At 42.4% G+C, this 20,554-nt stretch overlaps 1 protein-coding gene across 1 annotated transcript; it reads right to left on the minus strand.

Moving 5' to 3' along the window:
• Nucleotides 1-2,566: 2,566 nt before the first annotated feature.
• LOC129825715 (thyroxine 5-deiodinase-like) lies at nucleotides 2,567-4,107 on the minus strand. The gene has a single exon (XM_055885899.1). It carries the CDS (start codon nucleotides 3,972-3,974, stop codon nucleotides 3,171-3,173), a length of 804 nt encoding a protein of 267 aa, XP_055741874.1. The 5' UTR covers nucleotides 3,975-4,107; the 3' UTR covers nucleotides 2,567-3,170.
• Between the last annotated feature and the right edge of the window lie 16,447 nt (nucleotides 4,108-20,554).

Here is a 20,554-nt window from a genome sequence, read left to right on the forward strand (position 1 = left end):
GTGGCGGTCCTCATGAGAGCCAGTTTCATCAATTCGCTTGATGGTTTTTGCGAATGCACTTGAAGAAACTTTCAAAGTTCTTGAAATGTTCCGGATTGACAGACTTTGTCTGAAAGTAATGATGGACTGTTGTTTTTCTTTGCTTATTTGATCTGGTCTTGCCATAATATGGTATTTTACCAAATAGGGCTGTCTTCTGTATACTAACCCTACCTTGTCACAACACAACTGATTGTCTCAAATGCATTAAGAAGGAAAGAAATTCCACAAATGAACTTTTGCCAATCACACCTGTTAATTGAAATGCATTCCAGGTGACTACCTCATGATGCTGGTTGATGGAATGCCAAGAGTGTGCAAAGCTGTCTTCAAGGCAAAGGGTGGCAACTTTGAAAAATCGCAAATATATTTTGATTTGTGTAACACTTTTTTTGTTTACTACATGATTTCATACGTGTTATTTCATAGTTTTGATGTCTTCACTATTATTCTACAATGTAGAAAATAGTAAAAATAAAGAAACGAATGAGGAGGTGTGTCCAAACTTTTGACTGGTACTGTATATTTATAGATTTTTTTCTATTTTATGCACTTTGAGATTATACAAGAATAATGAAAAGTGCTTTACAAATGTACTAAATGATTATTAAGTTCCTCCTGGGTCAGGTTCTACCTGGCATTACTTCATATGTTAAATAGCCCTGTTTCATAACCCTAAGTACCCACCCCTCTGTCACGTTCCTGACCTATTTCTGTTAGTTTGTTATATGTGTTAGTTGGTCAGGACGTGAGGTTGGGTGCGCATTCTATGTTTTCTGTTTCTATGTTGGTTTATGGGTTGCCTGGTATGGCTCTTAATTAGAGGCAGGTGTTTGGCGTTCCTCTAATTAAGAGTCATATTTAGGTAGGTGTTTTCACAGTGTTCGTTGTGGGTGATTGTCTCCTGTGTTTGTGTATGTCGTTACGCCACACGGGACTGGTTTCGGTTTGTTTGTTCAGTGTCATTTATGTGTAGGCTTTTTTCCCTGTTCGTGCGTTCTCGTGTGTTATGTGAGTCCGTCGTTCAGATCTGTCTACACCGTTTATTTGTTTTGTTAGTGTATTAGTCGAGTTCGTGTTTTTTCGTTAATAAATCATGTCTACAAACTCAGCTGCATTTTGGTTCGATCCCTGCTCCTCCTCTTCTGATGAAGAGGAGGAGGAAAGCCTACACCCTCATAAATCACATCATTTTTACCTTCTCTCAAACTGGTGAAACAGCCGTCATTCACAGACAACCCCCACAAACGTAATTCACAATACAACTAATCATGTTTGCAGTACATCTAATCATGTTTGCAGTACATCTAATCATGTTTGCAATACAGCTAATCATGTTTGCAGTACATTTAACCATGCTTGCAATACAGCTAATCATGTTTGCAGTACATCTAATCATATTTGCAGTACATCTAACCATGTTTGCAGTACATCTAATCATGTTTGCAGTACAGCTAATCATGCTTGCAGTACATCTAATCATGTTTGCAGTACATCTAATCATGTTTGCAGTACATCTAATCATGTTTGCAGTACAGCTAATCATGCTTGCAGTACATCTAATCATGTTTGCAGTACAGCTAATCATGTTTGCAGTACATCTAACCATGCTTGCAGTACATCTAATCATGTTTGCAGTACAGCTAATCATGTTTGCAGTACATCTAATCATGTTTTCAGTACAGCTAATCATGCTTGCAGTACATCTAATCATGTTTGCAGTACAGCTAATCATGTTTGCAGTACAGCTAATCATGTTTGCAGTACAGCTAATCATGCTTGCAGTACATCTAATCATGTTTGCAGTACATCTAATCATGTTTGCAGTACATCTAATCATGTTTGCAGTACAGCTAATCATGTTTGCAGTACAGCTAATCATGTTTGCAGTACAGCTAATCATGTTTGCAGTACAGCTAATCATGTTTGCAGTACAGCTAATCATGTTTGCAGTACAGCTAATCATGTTTGCAGTACAGCTAATCATGCTTGCAGTACAGCTAATCATGCTTGCAGTACATTTAATCATGTTTGCAGTACAGCTAATCATGTTTGCAGTACATCTAATCATGTTTGCAGTACATCTAATCATGTTTGCAGTACAGCTAATCATGTTTGCAGTACAGCTAATCATGTTTGCAGTACAGCTAATCATGTTTGCAGTACATCTAATCATGTTTGCAGTACAGCTAATCATGCTTGCAGTACATTTAATCATGTTTGCAGTACAGCTAATCATGTTTGCAGTACAGCTAATCATGTTTGCAGTACATCTAATCATGTTTGCAGTACAGCTAATCATGCTTGCAGTACATTTAATCATGTTTGCAGTACAGCTAATCATGTTTGCAGTACAGCTAATCATGTTATTTTCGGGTGAAACTGGCAGAACTATTGCTAGTTTGTTGTACATCTAATCATTGCAGCCTAATCAATGATTGAAGTGGGAAAATAGCATTGAAAAGATTTGAATGACATAAATAGGCCTTGATCTATGTGTCAGTAAGATGCTTTCAGGAGTCATAAGATCAATGTGTTCTAACATTTTATTACAAATATTTGTTCAGTAAAATATACACAATTTACAGAACATTTTGTTGAGGACATTGCTAGTCGCCAAGTACTCTAGTATCAAATAACATCAGTATCAGTTTTCTGGTTTAAAACCATTTAAAAACTGAACTTCACAACAACACTAGAGTAAAAGGTATTAGCCTTTCAGACACAAGCACGCGAGCACACACACACACACACACACACACACACACACACACACACACACACACACACACCTTCAAGGTAGAGCCATAGAAAAATAAAGTGATCATAATCAAATGATGCTCAAACTGAAATAAGTCAAAATGTTGCAGAGGTTCAAATCAACAGGACATATCCTTACAAAAACAAAGAAAACAAAACATGAGGAACAAGACAGCAGAACTGCAAAGCCTATCATGCGTTTTACATCATAATAAACATGAACAATGTCTGTCTGCGTCCTGTTATAACACTTCTGAACCAAAACAACATGTAGAGGCATATGTGCAGTGTGTCAAGAGTTTGTAGCAGCATCTGAATACTTATTTGATGTGTGGACACTTTACGCGCCGCAGGTAATGGTTATCTTTAAGTTAAACGTGGACCACCACTGTTCTGGAATTCTCCAAATCGTTCCGGTATTGCACGAGCCAGTTCCTCAATTCTGATATCCGGTAGCCCTCTGGTCCTCTGGCCCCTTGATACACGACTCGCTCATCCCTCAGGATATAAAGTCTCTCAAAATAGGCTCCATACGCCGCGTTAGACGAGTTGTCCATATTATCCACCACCACGTTGCTGCCGGGCACCTCGGAGTGCATCAGCTGAGCGGCTTTCAGTCTGTCCTCTAGACAACAGTGCTTGGGTATCTGGTACGGCGCATCGGAGCTCACCCAGCCGTCCGAGGGATGCGCCTCCTCGATGTATACAAGCAGAGAGTCAGCGATGTCCGCGTACTGGCTCGCGACACGCTGAAACGCGGCCAAGCGCGTCATAAACGGTGGTCAGGAGCAACTGCCGAAGTTGAGGATGAGAGGTCTCCTCCCTTTCACATAGTCCAGGACTCTGACCCTGCGCCGGTCCTTCAGCTGCACCACCTCTGTGTTGGGCGCGATAAATCCAAGGTGCGCTGATTTGAAAAAGTCTAATTTCTGTCCATACCACACGGCTCTGAGCGACTCCAGGGTGAACATCTTGTTGGAATCGGAGACGCAGACGGGCGGGTCATCGCGGCTGCTGCCCTGCTCCCTCATCTTCAGCAGCACCTTCCTCCTGATGCACAGGAAGTCCAGGAGCCACAGCATCAGCGCTGCCAGGAGGAACCGGGGCAGCAAAACCAGACAGAGGGCTGCGTGTTTCAGGGCCCGCACCGTCAGGACACCTGCAGTCTCCTGCATCTCGCCCTGACGATTCTATCCGGCCGGCAAGACAGGCAGGCAGGCAGATAGAGACAATGGTATCAGTCACCTTTTCCCATCTGTTTTCAGCCTCTGCCTATCAGAGTTGTGCTTTTTATAGGAGCAGCAGGATTTGAATGAAAAAAACAACCCGCCTCCACAGCTAGTGCCGCCCTCTCACATGGCGGGGATTACCTCCAGTCAACTCTCCCCGGTTCCCCTGGGAGAGGGGGAGAGAGAGAAGGAGAAAGAGAGAGGGAGGGAGGGAGAGATAAATAGTGTGTGTGTGTGTGTGTGTGAGGGAGAGAAGAACACGGCCACGGGTCCGTTTTTTTGCGGACTCGTCACGTCATAACTGGCACTTATTTTGGGGTGAATCACTGTAGTTACCGGTAAATGATATCCAAATGGAGAAATAGCATACTTTACACCTGTTTGTCGGAAATGGATGTCTAATGAACAAGGTGAATTTAAATATGGCACAAATGTGCTCAGAATTCACACATTTAGGGCACAAAAACATAGCCACCTCTTTTCAAATCAAACACGACGAAAAAGACCGGACTCTGTAGGCCTACATTTTGTCATTAAGATAAATGAGACCGTTGTGATCCTTTTCAGAAGAAATACGTATTTCATGTTCATGCTGTTGCATCGGGAAGATATTGAAGAGTGCCTATGGACCTAGAGCAATTCATTATTGTTGTTAACAAATTTAAACGCCTGCCCAATCTTTAAATCTATTCAAGGCCCGTTGATTACTTGTCTCACGAAACTAGGTTCATTAAAATATGAAAAGTCTTGAAAGCTTTTTTAAAATCTGTGTATTTCAGCCCATGGGTTTTAAATTCACCAAATCCTTTCACACTAGACGGCGCTCTCCCATACCAATGATGTGCAGTGCGCATTGGGAACCTTCAAAAAAGCATCGGTTATTTAAGGTCAGTATCCTACTCTCCCTCTCTCAACTTTCCCAATGCGAGTATTACCTGATTCCTTCTCAGAGCAATAAGATTATTCAGCCCCATAGGACTGGGCTAATCAATAATATCCGTTAAGTGATGTTACAGACAAGGGAATGGATTATCCAGTTATTGCGCTGAGGAACTAATCGATCATACGTGTCTGGTCACAAGAGGTGTTAAATAATCGGACCAAATCATTTAGGAAAACAACTAAAAAAATACTGATCTTTTTATTTCCATGAACTGATTCAGACTCGCATATAATGTCGTGAAATAACTAATTCAAGTAGGCAAATTAGGGCTAGAATGTGCTGATTTGTGTCGAGGTTAAAACTCCACAAACGCAATTCTCCTGCATTCAGTATGTACAGTATGATAACATGCTTTATTGCTAATCAACAATGGTTGATATAACTTTGTTATGAGGTCATGACATTTTGATTAGAAAAAAGTTGGTAAGATAGAGATACAGTATGTTGCTGGTGTGGATAGTGCGTGACCTCGGCTTTGCATGCGTCATTACGCGCTGGGTGCGTTTACACCGACAGATGTACTATAATAATCTCTCTTAAATTGTATGGAATCAGGACATGTTTCAATTGATCTCCATTTCAAAACGGCCGTTTTCAATTCTAACCAAATTCGACATATCTAATGTATTTAAGGTACTGAATTTCAAGAACATATTCAATTACAAAGACCAGGGAGATTTTTCGAACGCCTCAAAGCAGGGCAGTGATTGGTAGATTGGTAACACCAACAAAGAAGACATTGCATATCTCTTTAAGCATTGTCAAGTTAATAATTATGCTATGGATCATGTATTAAACCACCCAGACACAACAAAGATGCAGCCAACCTACTGAACTGAGCTGCAGGACAAGAATGAAACTGCTCAGGGATGTCAACATGAGGCCATTGGTGTTATTAAAACAGCTACAGAGCTCAATAACTGTGATGGGAGTAATAAAAGAGGATGGATCAGCAGCACTGTAGTGACTCCACAATAGTCACCTAAATGACAGAGTGAAAAGGAGAATATAAACATACAGAACACAACTATTCTAAAACATGCACCCTTCATGCAACAAGGCCTTAAAGGCATACTGAAAAAAACTAAAATTTTGAAGGGGTAGTGGCTGCATCATGGTATGGGTATGCTTGACATCGGGAGTAACTGGGGAGTTTTTCAGGATAAAAATAAATGAGATGGACCTAAGCACAAAAAGCAAAAACAGGTTTTTAGAAATGTTTGCTAATTTGTATTTTAAAAAAGGATATCACATTTACATAAGTATTCAGACCGTTAACTCGGTACATTCTTGAAGCACCTTTGGCAGCAATTACAGCCTTGACTCTTCTTGGGTATCAATCAATTTTTCAATTTTATTTTATATAGCCCTTCGTACATCAGATAATATCTCGAAGTGCTGTACAGAAACCCTGCCTAAAACCCCAAACAGCTAGAATGCAGGTGTAGAAGCACGGTGGCTAGGAAAAACTCCCTAGAAAGGCCAAAACCTAGGAAGAAACCTAGAGAGGAACCAGGCTATGAGGGGTGGCCAGTCCTCTTCTGGCTGTGCCGGGTGGAGATTATAACAGAACTATGCCAAGATGTTCAAAAATGTTCATAAGTGACAAGCATGGTCAAATAATAATCATGAATAATTTTCAGTTGGCTTTTCATAGCTGATCATTAAGAGTTGAAAAACAACAGGTCTGGGACAGGTGGCGGTTCCATAACCGCAGGCAGAACAGCTGAAACTGGAATAGCAGCAAGGCCAGGCGGACTGGGGACAGCAAGGAGTCACCACGGGCGGCAGTCCCGACGCATGGTCCTAGGGCCCAGGTCCTCCGAGAGAAAGAAAGAGAGAAGGAGAAAATTAGAGAGAGCCAAGATTTTCAAAATGTTCATAAATAACAAGCATGGTCAAATAATAATCAGGAATAAATCTCAGTTGGCTTTTCATAGCCGATCATTAAGAGTTGAAAACAGCAGGTCTGGGACAGGTAGGGGTTCCATAACCGCAGGCAGAAGAGTTGAAACTGGAATAGCAGCAAGGCCAGGCGGACTGGGGGCAGCAAGGAGTCACCACGGCCGGTAGTCCCGACGTATGGTCCTAGGGCTCAGGTCCTCCGAGAGAAAGAGAGAAGGAGAAAATTAGAGAGAGCCAAGATTTTCAAAATGTTCATAAATGACAAGCATGGTCAAATAATAATCAGGAATAAATCTCAGTTGGCTTTTCATAGCCGATCATTAAGAGTTGAAAACTGCAGGTCTGGGACAGGTAGGGGTTTCGTAACCGCAGGCAGAAACAGTTGAAACTGGAATAGCAGCAAGGCCGGGCGGACTGGGGACAGCAAGGTGTCAGCATGCCCGGTAGTCCTGACGTATGGTCCTAGGGCTCAGGTTCTCAGAGAGAAAGAGAGAACGAGAGAATTAGAGAGAGCATACTTAAATTCACACAGGACACTGGATAAGACAGGAGAAGTATTCCAGGTATAACCAACTGACCCTAGCCCCCCGACACATAAACTACTGCAGCATAAATACTGGAGGCTGAGACAGGAGCGGTCAGGAGACACTGTGGCCCCATCCGAAGAAACCCCCGGACAGGGCCAAACAGGAAGGATATAACCCCACCCACTCTGCCAAAGCACAGCCCCCACACCACTAGAGGGATATCCTCAACCACCAACTTACAATCCTGAGACAAGGCCGAGTATAGCCCACAAAGGTCTCCACCACAGCACAACCAAGGGGGGGCGCCAACCCAGACAGGAAGTTCACGTCAGTAACTCAACCCACTCAAGTGACGCACCCCTCCTAGGGACGGCATGAAAGAGCACCAGCAAGCCAGTGACTCAGCCCCAGTAACAGGGTTAGAGGCAGAGAATCCCAGTGGAGAGAGGGGAACCGGCCCTGGAGAGACAGCAAGGGCGGTTCGTTGCTCCAGAGCCTTTCCGTTCACCTTCACACTCCTGGGCCAGACTACACTCAATCATATGACCTACTGAAGAGATAAGTCTTCAGTAAAGACTTAAAGGTTGAGACCGAGTCTGCATCTCTCGGTAGGCAGACTGTAGGCAGACTGTTCCATGAAAATGGAGATCTATAGGAGAAAGCCCTGCCTCCAGCTGTTTGCTTAGAAATTTTAGGGACAATTAGGAGGCCTGCGTCTTGTGACCGTAGCGTACGTGTAGGTATGTACGGCAGGACCAACTCGGAAAGATAGGTAGGAGCAAGCCCATGTAACGCTTTAAAGGTTAACAGTAAAACCTTGAAATCAGCCCTTGCCTTAACGGGAAGCCAGTGTAGGGAAGCTAGCACTGGGGTAATATGATCAAATTTCTTGGTTCTAGTCAGGATTCTAGCAGCCGTATTTAGCACTAACTGAAGTTTATTTAGTGCTTTATCCGGGTAGCCGGAAAGTAGAGCATTGCAGTAGTCTAACCTAGAAGTAACAAATGCATGGATTAATTTTTCTGCATCATTTTTGGACAGAAAATTTCTGATTTTTGCAATGTTACGTAGATGGAAAAAAGCTGTCCTTGAAACAGTCTTGATATGTTCGTCAAAAGAGAGATCAGGGTCAAGAGTAACGCCGAGGTCCTTCACAGTTTTATTTGAGACGACTTTACAACCATCAAGATGAATTGTCAGATTTAACAGAAGATCTCTTTGTTTCTTGGGACCTAGAACAAGCATCTCTGTTTTGTCCGAGTTTAAAAGTAGAAAGTTTTCAGCCATCCACTTCCTTATGTCTGAAACACAGGCTTCTAGCGAGGGCAATTTTGGGGCTTCACCATGTTTCATTGAAATGTACAGCTGTGTGTCATCCGCATAGCAGTGAAAGTTAACATTATGTTTTCGAATAACATCCCCAAGAGGTAAAATATATAGTGAAAACAATAGTGGTCCTAAAACGGAACCTTGAGGAACACCGAAATGTACAGTTGATTTGTCAGAGGACAGACCATTCACAGAGACAAACTGATATCTTTCCGACAGGTAAGATCTAAACCAGGCCAGAACTTGTCCGTGTAGACCAATTTGGGTTTCCAGTCTCTCCAAAAGAATGTGGTGATCGATGGTGTCAAAGGCAGCACTAAGGTCTAGTAGCACGAGGACAGATGCAGAGCCTCGGTCTGACGCCATTAAAAGGTCATTTACCACCTTCACAAGTGCAGTCTCAGTGCTATGATGGGGTCTAAAACCAGACTGAAGCATTTCGTATACATTGTTTGTCTTCAGAAAGGCAGTGAGTTGCTGCGCAACAGCTTTTTCTAAAATTTTTGAGAGGAATGGAAGATTCGATATAGGCCGATAGTTTTTTATATTTTCCGGGTCAAGGTTTGGCTTTTTCAAGAGAGGCTTTATCACTGCCACTTTTAGTGAGTTTGGTACACATCCGGTGGATAGAGAGCTGTTCATTATGTTCAACATAGGAGGGCCAAGCACAGGAAGCAGCTCCTTCAGCAGTTTAGTAGGAATAGGATCCAGTATGCAGCTTGAAGGTTTAGAGGCCATGATTATTTTCATCATTGTGTCAAGAGATATAGTACTAAAACACTTAACTTCTTGAGAATACAGGGGGTGCTGTTTTCACATTAGCATAATTGCCTCTACAGATTAAACTGCCTCTTATTCAATTATTGCTGTTACTATATGCATATAACCATATACCATTGGATAGAAAACAAGCTATGGTTTCTAAATCCGTTTCAATTTTGTCTCTGAGTGAAACACAGGTCATTTGACAGCACTTTCCCTGAGCCAGAAGAAGATTGCAAGATGTGTATGCTCGCTTCAACGCTCTGCCTATATATGGTCACGCCACCTATGACCCGAAACACACTTCCTTCGTCTTCCTCTGGGTGTCAGGAAGACGTCAGAGGAGAAATTTTTTGTTTATCTTGTACTGACGTGAAATAAGACCTATTTCTTTAGCGTGACCGACAACTTCCGGTTTTCTGAAACGCGCGTTTTAGAGGTGCAATTGTCTTTTGTTATGCTGACGTTACGGATGAAAACTATCTCCGTCTCGAAGTTTGTTTGATACATGTGACCATATCATCGTAATGTATGTTTTTTCAATATAGTTTAATCAGATTATTTGAATTTTTTCGGGAGTTTTGCCGTGTTCCGTTCTGTGAGTTTTTTAACTTTGGACAGGGACCGTGCCAGTCGACCAGTAACCTCTACAGAGGTTAAGTGTCTCTCCCGATCCCAGGCCCTCGCAGAGCTGTGCAGATCCTGGACAGCTAAGCCCTGGAGGAATACGCAGATTCAAAGAGGAGTCCGTAATTTGCTTTCTAATGGTCATGATCTTTTCCTCAAAGAAGTTCATGAATTTATTACTGCTGAAGTGAAAGCCATCCTCTCTTGGGGAATGCTGCTTTTTAGTTAGCTTTGCAACAGTATCAAAAAGAAATTTTGGATTGTTCTTATTTTCCTCGATTAAGTTGGAAAAGTAGGATGATCGAGCAGCAGTGAGGGCTCTTCGGTACTGCACGGTACTGTCTTTCCAAGCTAGTCGGAAGACTTCCAGTTTTGTGTGGCGCCATTTCCGTTCCAATTTCCTGGAAGCTTGCTTCAAAGCTCGGGTATTTTCTGTATACCAGGGAGCTAGTTTCTTATGACAAATGTTTTTCGTTTTTAGGGGTGCAACTGCATCTAGGGTATTGCGCAAGGTTAAATTGAGTTCCTCAGTTAAGTGGTTAACTGATTTTTGTCCTCTGACGTCCTTGGGTAGGCAGAAGGAGTCTGGAAGGGCATCAAGGAATTTTTGTGTTGTCTGAGAATTTATAGCACGACTTTTGATGCTCCTTGGTTGGGGTCTGAGCAGATTATTTGTTGCGATTGCAAACGTAATAAAATGGTGGTCCGATAGTCCAGGATTATGTGGAAAAACATTAAGATCTACAACATTTATTCCATGGGACAAGACTAGGTCCAGAGTATGACTGTGGCAGTGAGTAGGTCCAGAGACATGTTGGACAAAACCCACTGAGTCGATGATGGCTCCGAAAGACTTTTGGAGTGGGTCTGTGGACTTCTCCATGTGAATATTAAAATCACCAAAAATTAGAATATGATCTGCTATGACTACAAGGTCTGATAGGAATTCAGGAAACTCAGAGAGGAACGCTGTATATGGCCCAGGAGGCCTGTAAACAGTAGCTATAAAAAGTGATTGAGTAGGCTGCATAGATTTCATGACTAGAAGCTCAAAAGACGAAAACGGCATTTTTTTTTTTGTAAATTGAAATTTGCTATTGTAGATGTTAGCAACACCTCCGCCTTTGCGGGATGCACGGGGGATATGGTCACTAGTGTAACCAGGAGGTGAGGCCTCATTTAACACAGTAAATTCATCAGGCTTAAGCCATGTTTCAGTCAGGCCAATCACATCAAGATTATGATCAGTGATTAGTTCATTGACTATGACTGCCTTTGAAGTGAGAGATCTAACATTAAGTAACCCTATTTTGAGATGTGAGGTATCACGATCTCTTTCAATAATGGCAGGAATGGAGGAGGTCTTTATCCTAATAAGATTGCTAAGGCGAACACCGCCATGTTTAGTTTTGCCCAACCTAGGTCGAGGCACAGACACAGTCTCAATGGGTATGGCTGAGCTGACTACACTGACTGTGCTATTGGCAGACTCCACTAAGCTGGCAGGTTGGCTAACAGCCTGCTGCCTGGCCTGCACCCTATTTCATTGTGGGGCTAAAGGAGTTAGAGCCCTATCTATGTTGGTAGATAAGATGAGAGCACCCCTCCAGGTAGGATGGAGTCCGTCACTCCTTAGCAGGTCAGGCTTGGTCCTGTTTGTGGGTGAGTCCCAGAAAGAGGGCCAATTATCTACAAATTCTATCTTTTGGGAGGGGCAGAAAACAGTTTTCAACCAGCGATTGAGTGCTGAGACTCTGCTGTAGAGCTCGTCACTCCCCCTAACTGGGAGGGGGCCAGAGACAATTACTCGATGCCGACACATCTTTCTAGCTGATTTACACGCTGAAGCTATGTTGCACTTGGTGACCTCTGACTGTTTCATCCTAACATCGTTGGTGCCGACGTGGATAACAATATCTCTATACTCTCTACACTCGCCAGATTTACCTTTAGCCAGCACCATTTTAAGATTAGCCTTAACGTCGGTAGCCCTGCCCCCTGGTAAACAGTGTATGATCGCTGGGTGATTCGTTTTAAGTCTAATACTGCGGGTAATGGAGTCGCCAATGACTAGGGTTTTCAATTTGTCAGAGCTAACGGTGGGAGCCTTCGGCGTCTCAGACCCCGTAACGGGAGGAGTAGAGACAAGAGAAGACTCAGACTCAGACTCAGACTCGCTACATAATGGGGAAAACCGGTTGAAAGTTTCTGTCGGCTGAATGAGCGACACCGGTTGAGCATTCCAACAGCATTTCCCTCCAGAAGCCATGAGAAAGTTGTCCGGCTGCGGGGACTGTGCGGGGGGATTTATACTAACGTTACTATCTGTACTTACTGGTGGCACAGACGCTGTTTCTTCCTTTCCTACACTGAAAATACCCTTGCCTAACGATTGCGTCTGAAGCTGGGCTTGCAGCACAGCTATTTTCGCCGTAAGGCGATCGTTCTCCTGTATATTATGAGTACAGCGACTGCAATTAGAAGACATCATGTTAATGTTACTACTTAGCTTCGGCTGTTGAAGGTGTTGACGAACCATGTCCAGATAAAGCGTCCGGAGTGAAAAGGTTGAATGAGGGAAAAAAGTTGCGATGGAAAAACTAAAAATATAAACGGTAATTAAAAACAGAAACAAAACAAAAAACGTAAAGTTGTCAGCTAGCAAAGTAAAGTAAAGTTCGCAGCAAATCGCACAGCAACAAAACGCACAGCAACACGTATGACGCTACAAGCTTGGTACACCTGTAATTGGGGAGTTTCTCCCATTCTTCTCTCTAGATCCTGTCAAGCTTTGTCAGGTTGGATGGGGAACGTTGCTGCAAAGCTATTTTCAGTTCTCTCCAGAGATGTTCAATCACGTTCAAGTCCGGGCTCTGGCTGGGCCACTCAAGGACATTCAGAGACTTGTCCTGAAGCCACTACTGCATTGTCTTGGCTGTGTGCTTAGGGTTGTTGTCCTGTTGGAAGGTGAACCTTCGCCCCAGTCTGAGGTCCTGAGTGCTCTGGAGCAGGTTTTCATCAAGGATCTCTCTGTACTTTGCTCCGTTCATCTTTCTCTCAATCCTGACTAGTCTCCCATTCCCTGTTGCTGAAAGACATCCCCACAGCATGCCACCACCATTCTTCACAGTAGGGATGGTCCCAGGTTTCCTCCAGACATGACGCTTGGCATTCAGGCCAAAGAGTTCAATCTTGATTGTGTTTCTCATGGTCTGAGAGTCCTTAGGTGCCTTTTGGCAAACTCCGAGTGGGCTGTCGTGCCTTTTACTGAGGAGTGGCTTCCGTCTGCCCATTGTACCATAAAGGCCTGATTGGTCGAGTGCTGCAGAGATGGTTGTCCTTCTGGAAGGTTCTCCCATCTCCAAGGAGGAACTCTAGAGCTCTCTGAGTGACCATCAGGTTCTTGGTCACCTCCCTGACCAAGGCCCTTCTCCCCTGATTGCTCAGTTTGGCCGGGCAGCCAGCTCTAGGAATTGTTTTGGTGGGTCCAAACTTCTTCCATTTAAGGATGATGGAGGCCACTGTGTTCTTGGATCTTTAATGCTGCAAAACTGTTTTGGTACCCTTCCCCAGATCTGTGCCTCAACACAATCCTGTCTCTGAGCTCTACAGACAATTAATTTGACCTCATGGCTTGGTTTTTGCTCTGACTTGCACTGTCAACTGTGGGATCTTATATAGACCAGAGTGTGTGTGTCTTTCCAAATCATGTTCAATCAATTGAATTTACCACAGGTGGACTCGTTGTAGAAGGATGATCAAATGAAACAGGATGCCCCTGAGCTCAATTTCGAGTTCCAAAGCAAAGTGTCTGAATACTTATGAAAATAATGTATTTGTGGGTTTTTTTGTAATAAAATACCAACAATTTGTACAAACCAATTTTTTTTTGTCATTATGGGGTATTGTTTGTAGATTGAGTTTTTTTAATTTGTAGACTAAGCCTGTAATCTAACAAAATGTGGACAAAGTGAAGGGGTCTGAATACTTTTCGAATGCACTGTACATACACATACTGTATATACGGAGTGTACAAAACATTAAGAACACCTTACTAATATTGAGTTGCACCCCCCCTTTTCCCCCAGAACAGCCTCAATTCATTGGGTCATGGACTCTACAAGATGTGAAAAGCGTTCCACAGGGATGCTGGTCCATGTTGACTCCATTGCTTCCCACAGTTCTGTCAAGTTGTCCGGAAGTAATTTTTGTGGTGGAACATTCTTGATACACACGGGAAAGTGGTGTGCGTGAAAACCCCAGCAGCGTTGCAGTTCTTGACACAAATCGGTGCGCCTTTCACCTACTACCATATTGTCTGTCAACAATGACAAGCCGCCGGGGTCTGACAACCTGGATGGAAAATTACTGAGGATAATAGCAGATGATATTGCCACTCATATCTTCAATTTAAGCCTACTAGAAATGTTAACAACTCTTAGTAAACTTTTGGAAAAAATTGTTTGACCAGATACAATGCTATTTCACAGTAAACAAATTGACAACAGACTTTCAGTACGCTGATAGGGAAGAACATTCAACAAGCACAGCACTTACACAAATGACTGATGATTGGCTGAGAGAAATTGATGATAATGTTAAAAGCTGCAATTTTTTCTATCGATCATAGTCTGCTGCTGTAAAAACCAAATGTGTTATGGCTTTACACCCCATGCTATATTGTGGATTAAGAGTTACCTGTCTAACAGATTTGAAAAACCGGTAAAAATACACTTTATGGAACACTGGGGACATTGAAGAGACACACACAAAGGTATAGACACACGCATAAGCACACAAGCGAAAGCACACACACTCTACACAGACGTACATTGTAATATTGTTGTATGGTGGTATTATACAGTGCCTTGCGAAAGTATTCACCACCCTTGGCATTTTTCCTATTTTGTTTCCTTACAACCTGGAATTAAAATAGATTTTTGGGGGGTTTGTATCATTTGATTTACACAACACTTTGAAGAAGGAAAATATTTTTTATTGTGAAACAAACAACAGATAAGACAAATAAACAGAACTCGAGTGTGCATAACTATTCACCCCCCCCCCCCCCCAAAAAAAGTCAATATGTTGTAGAGCCACCTTTTGCAGCAATTACAGCTGCAAGTCTCTTGGGATATGTCTCTATAAGCTTGGCACATCTAGCCACTGGGATTTTTGCCCATTCTTCAAGGAAAAACTGCTCCAGCTCCTTCAAGTTGGATGGATTCCTGCTTGTGTACAGCAATCTTTAAGTCATACCACAGATTCTCAAGTGGATTGAGGTCTGGGCTTTGACTAGGCCATTCCAAGACATTTAAAGGTTCCCCTTAAACTACTCGTGTTGCTTTAGCAATACGCTTAGGGTCATTGTCCTGCTGGAAGGTGAACACCCGTCCCAGTCTCAAATCTCTAGAAGACTGAAACAGGTTCCCTCAAGAATTTCCCTGTATTTAGCTCCATCCATCATTCCTTCAATTCTAACCAGTTTCCCAGTCCCTGCCGATGAAAAACATCCCCACAGCATGATGCTGCCACCACCATGCTTCACTGTGGGGATGGTGTTCTCTGGGTGATGAGAGGTGTTGGATTTGCGACAGATATAGAGTTTTCCTTGATGGCTAAAAAGCACATTTTTAGTCTCATCTGACCAGAGTACCTTCTTCCATATGTTTGGGGAGTCTCCCACATGCCTTTTGGCAAACACCAAACGTGTTTGCTTATTTTTTTCTTGAAGCAATGGCCTTTTTCTGGCCACTCTTTCATAAAGCCCAGCTCTCTGGAGTGTACGGCTTAAAGTGGTCCTATGGACAGATACTCCAATCTCCGCTGTGGAGCTTTGCAGCTCCTTCAGGGTTATCTTTGGTCTCTTTATTGCCTCTCTGATTAATGCCCTTCTTGCCTGGTCTGTGAGCTTTGGTGGGCGGCCCTCTCTTGACAGGTTTGTTGTGGTGCCATATTCTTTCCATTTTTTAAATAATGGATTTAATGGTGCTCTGTGGGATGTTCAACGTTTTGGATCTTTTTTTATAACCCAACCCTGATCTGTACTTCTCCGCAACTTTGTCCCTGACCAGTTTGGAGAGCTCCTTGGTCTTCATGGTGCCGCTTGCTTGGTGGTGCCCCTTGCTTAGTGGTGTTGCAGACTCTGGGGCCTTTCAGAACAGGTGTATATATACTGAGATCATGTGACAGATCGTGTGACACTTAGATTGCACACAGGTGGACTTTATTTAATTAATTATGTGACTTCTGAAGGTAATTGGTTGCACCAGATCTCATTTAGGGGCTTCATAGCAAAGGGGGTGAATACATATGCACGCACCACTTTTTCGTTTTTATTTTAGATAATTTTTTGAAACAAGTTCTTTTTTTCATTTCACTTCCCCAATTTGGACTATTTTGTGTGTCCATTACATGAACCCCCCCCCCCCCCCCCCCAAAAAAAATCTATTTAAATTACAGGTTGTAATGCAACAAAATAGGAAAAACGCCAAGGGGGTGAATACTTTTGCAAGGCACTGTACATTTTGTTTTGTAGATATGAAGTGCAGTGGCAGTCAGTGGCGCTTATGATGACTGTCATTCATATTCCATTCACCCAGTTCAATGTAACATCGATAGGTTTAGGCTACTACATGATACTCACATTTTTCCTTTCCCCAACATGAGGTTGCTACAACCTAGCCTATGAATGAAAGTTTACAACGTAGGTGCACACAGGTCGAGAGAGAAATTTGAGATAACAGACAATGAAACATGCAATAACACCTTGCACACTCTTGCCTGCATCTAGCTTATCTAGGGTGTAATCATTAGTCCAACACTTACAAATGAAAGTTTCTATTGGACAAATTCAAGTATTTTTATCCCCGTTTTGTTTGCTTCTGTTTAATACACTCCTGATCACGCATAAACACAGTTCACTTTCATACGTAGCAGCCACGTTGTATTCATTCTAGCCTCTATGCTCTCCTCTTCTCACCTTTTCCCTTTGTTTGTGGACTTCAATGAACAACACATCAGCTGTATGTGACCTGACAAAAAAACGTTCCAAACCATGTCATAACCCCTACACACGGCCTACATTGTTGTTCCCATATTAGCTAAAGTATCGTCCCAGTCAACATAGCAAATAGAACTAATGCGTTAGTAAACCTGCTACAATCATGCAGTAATGTTAGTGTATAGTCAGTCATCTGTTAGACCAATGAAGCAATAAATGAATAAAACCAAAAGCTTACCTTGACTTGGAAGAGTTCCAGTGTTGTGTTGGACAGTCATAGCCAGCTAGCTAACATAGCATCATCCCTCTGTTTGAGCCTGGTGTTTGAGTAACTTAACTAGCCAGCTGCATTTGCTAGCTAAGTAAGTGAAACTGAAAGTGAAAAAAATCACAGTCTCTCTTACTACTTTAGTTTTTGAAGAAACTAATTTGTTGAAAACTGTTCAACTATTGTCTTACTCTTTCTTTGAGTCAACTACTCACCACATGTTATGCACTGCTAGCTAGCTGTAGCTTATGCTTTCAGTACTAGATTAATTTTATGATCCTTTGATTGGGTGGACAACATGTCAGTTCATGCTACAAGAGCTCTGATAGGTTAGAGGATGTCCTCCGGAAGTGGTCATAATTACTGTATAAGTCTATGAAATGGGGTGAGAACCAAGAGCCTCCTAGGTTTTGTATTGAAGTCAATGTACCCAGAGGAGGACGGAAGCTAGCTGTTCTCCGGCTACCCCATGGTGCTACTCTACAGAGTGTTGAGGCTATTGTAGACCTTCATTGCAAAACAGTTTGTTTTAATCAATTATTTGGTGACGTGAATATATTTATTATAGTTTTATTTAAAAGGATAACTTTTTCAATGTTTTACAATTTTTATGAAATTCACTGAGGAGGATGGTCCTCCCCTTCCTCCTCTGAGGAGCCTCCACTGATGCAGTGGTGTAATAATGTTATATGATGTACTGTTTTATCTTTTGTTTAATATGTAATGTAAGTTCCTTAATGTGTTTGCACCCCAGGAAGAGTAGCTGCTCCCTTGGCAACAGCTAATGGGGATCCCTAATAAATACAAAAATACACTGTTCAAAGGCAGATCTTTTGTCTTGCCTATTCATCCTCTGAACGGCATACATACACAATCCATGTCTCAATTGTCTCAAGGCTTACAAATCATTCTTTAACCTGTCTCCTCCCCTTCATCTACACTGATTTGAAGTGGATTTAACAAATGACACCAATAAGGGATCATAACTTTGGCCTGGATTCACCTGGTCAGTCTATGTTATGGAAAGAGCAGGTGTTCTTAATGTTTTGTACACCCAGTGTACATGTACACAGGATCATTAGTTCAACATCCCATTGTTTTCAGTCCCTGAATAATTCATGCCAATAAAGTTAACCTCGTAATAATGCATTGTTGTGTCATTTTAGAGTTGGAGATTGACACATCTGCATGTTGCACTTTTCATTTTTCAATACACAATGCTATATTTTTCGAGGAAGTTTTTGGAGGCCTATGCATAATCTCGTCCACCAGCCGGATCTCTCTTGAGCCGGGGGACGAGGTTAGTCTATACATAAAAGTTTTAGATATTTTAAATGTATAACTCTACACACAGGCCTGCTATATAATTATTGAATAGTATCACATAATCAAATAGAAACCTCCAAAGGTGTTTGTTTGGTTAAGAGGGGGGGTGTTGGAGATCTTGTTAATTGATCTTGTTAATTGATCTCATGTGGCAGATGTGTTTTGACAAACAACACTTAGTTGCCTGACAAACCAAATGGGACATTGTGTACTAACTCACAAGAGCTATAATCCTGGGTTACAGCTCAGGCTAATGCGGTCTGGACTTCTGAAGAAGACCCGGGTCCCTGCACCAGTCTGCTACATTAGTACCTGAGAGGTGGATAGGTGAAGAGACTTGGTAAACACACAGGCACACTTGCTAGAACCGTTTGAATCCAGAGAAAACAGATGTCAGAAGCGAGTAAGCCTGTGAATATGCTGACAGGGTCAAGTGGCCTAAGGAATAATTCAGTGAATGAAGACAGTGAATGTTCCTGAGTGGTGGCATAAATCTACTTGAGAAAATATGGTAAGACTTGAAAATTGCTGTAGTCATGATCCCCAACATCTTGACAGGGTTTGAAGAATTTTGAATAGAGTTATGGGCAAATATTGCACAATCCAGGTGTGCAAAGCTCTTAGAGACTGACCCACGAAGACTCAGAGCTGTAATATCTGCTTATATACAACGATCAGGATGTGACTGCAGGCTCTGTCCAATATTCTTTATCATTAAGAGGAAGTGAAGGTAAACCAGCTAACTTTCTGTGTGTCTGTGTTCCTGGGTTCTGTGACTGTCACACTCTTCAACTCCTAACACGTCCAGTAGAGCCTCAAGTAGCCTTTCATCACCCCTTAGAGACCTAGTTTCAACACAAAAGAGACGTGTGTAAAGTAAACAACTTAAACTCTTAATCTCTCTCTCACACACACACACACACACACACACACACACACACACACACACACACACACACACACACACACACACACACACACACACACACACACACACAACACACACACACACACACACACACACACACACACACACACACACACACACACACACACACACACACACACACACACACACACACACACACACACACACACACACACACACAAGAATTCAATAGCCACAGTTGCTGTTTCACATTCTCAGAGATTTCTCTGGCTGAATACTAGGGCTTTTTGATATATGTGCCTGGCCTGACTCCTTTTTTTTTTTTTTATGTCTTGTGCCACTTTTTTATTTGCTGCTGTGGCTCGTCAGTGAATGTGTCACTACGAGCAGGGTGCACTTACACTGACCAGATGTACAGTATAGGCCTATAATAATCTATAGCCTATTTTCAATAGTGGGGAATCAGGATGTGTTTCAATTGATCTCCATTTCAAACAGCTGTTTTCAATTCTAACCAGATTGAACATATCTTAACAGGCTAATTTGTTCAACATGCCATTCTTTTCAGCCCCAGAAAATGCATTGTTGTGTCATTTTAGAGTCTAACATCTGCTCGTTGCGCTCTCTCTTCTCCACTAATAGGAGGGTTTATATTTGTTTAGACTTTTTGGAAGCCTATGCATAGTCTTGTCCACCAGAGATGCTCTCTCTTGAGCCTGGGGATGAGGCTAGCCTATACCTAAAAGTTGTAGATATTTTTTACTTTGTGTACTAACTCACAAGAGTTATAATCCTGGGTTACAGCTAAGACTAAGGCGGTCTGGACTTCTGAAGAAGACCTGGGTCCCTGCACCAGTCTGCTACATTGGTTCCCCTGATCCGGATTATGGATTTGTTCTTAACTGACTTGCCTAGTTAAATAAAGGTTAAATAAAAAATCTATTTAA

Source organism: Salvelinus fontinalis, chromosome 27 (genome assembly GCF_029448725.1).
Source record: "Salvelinus fontinalis isolate EN_2023a chromosome 27, ASM2944872v1, whole genome shotgun sequence".
NCBI classification, from domain to species: Eukaryota; Metazoa; Chordata; class Actinopteri; order Salmoniformes; family Salmonidae; genus Salvelinus; species Salvelinus fontinalis.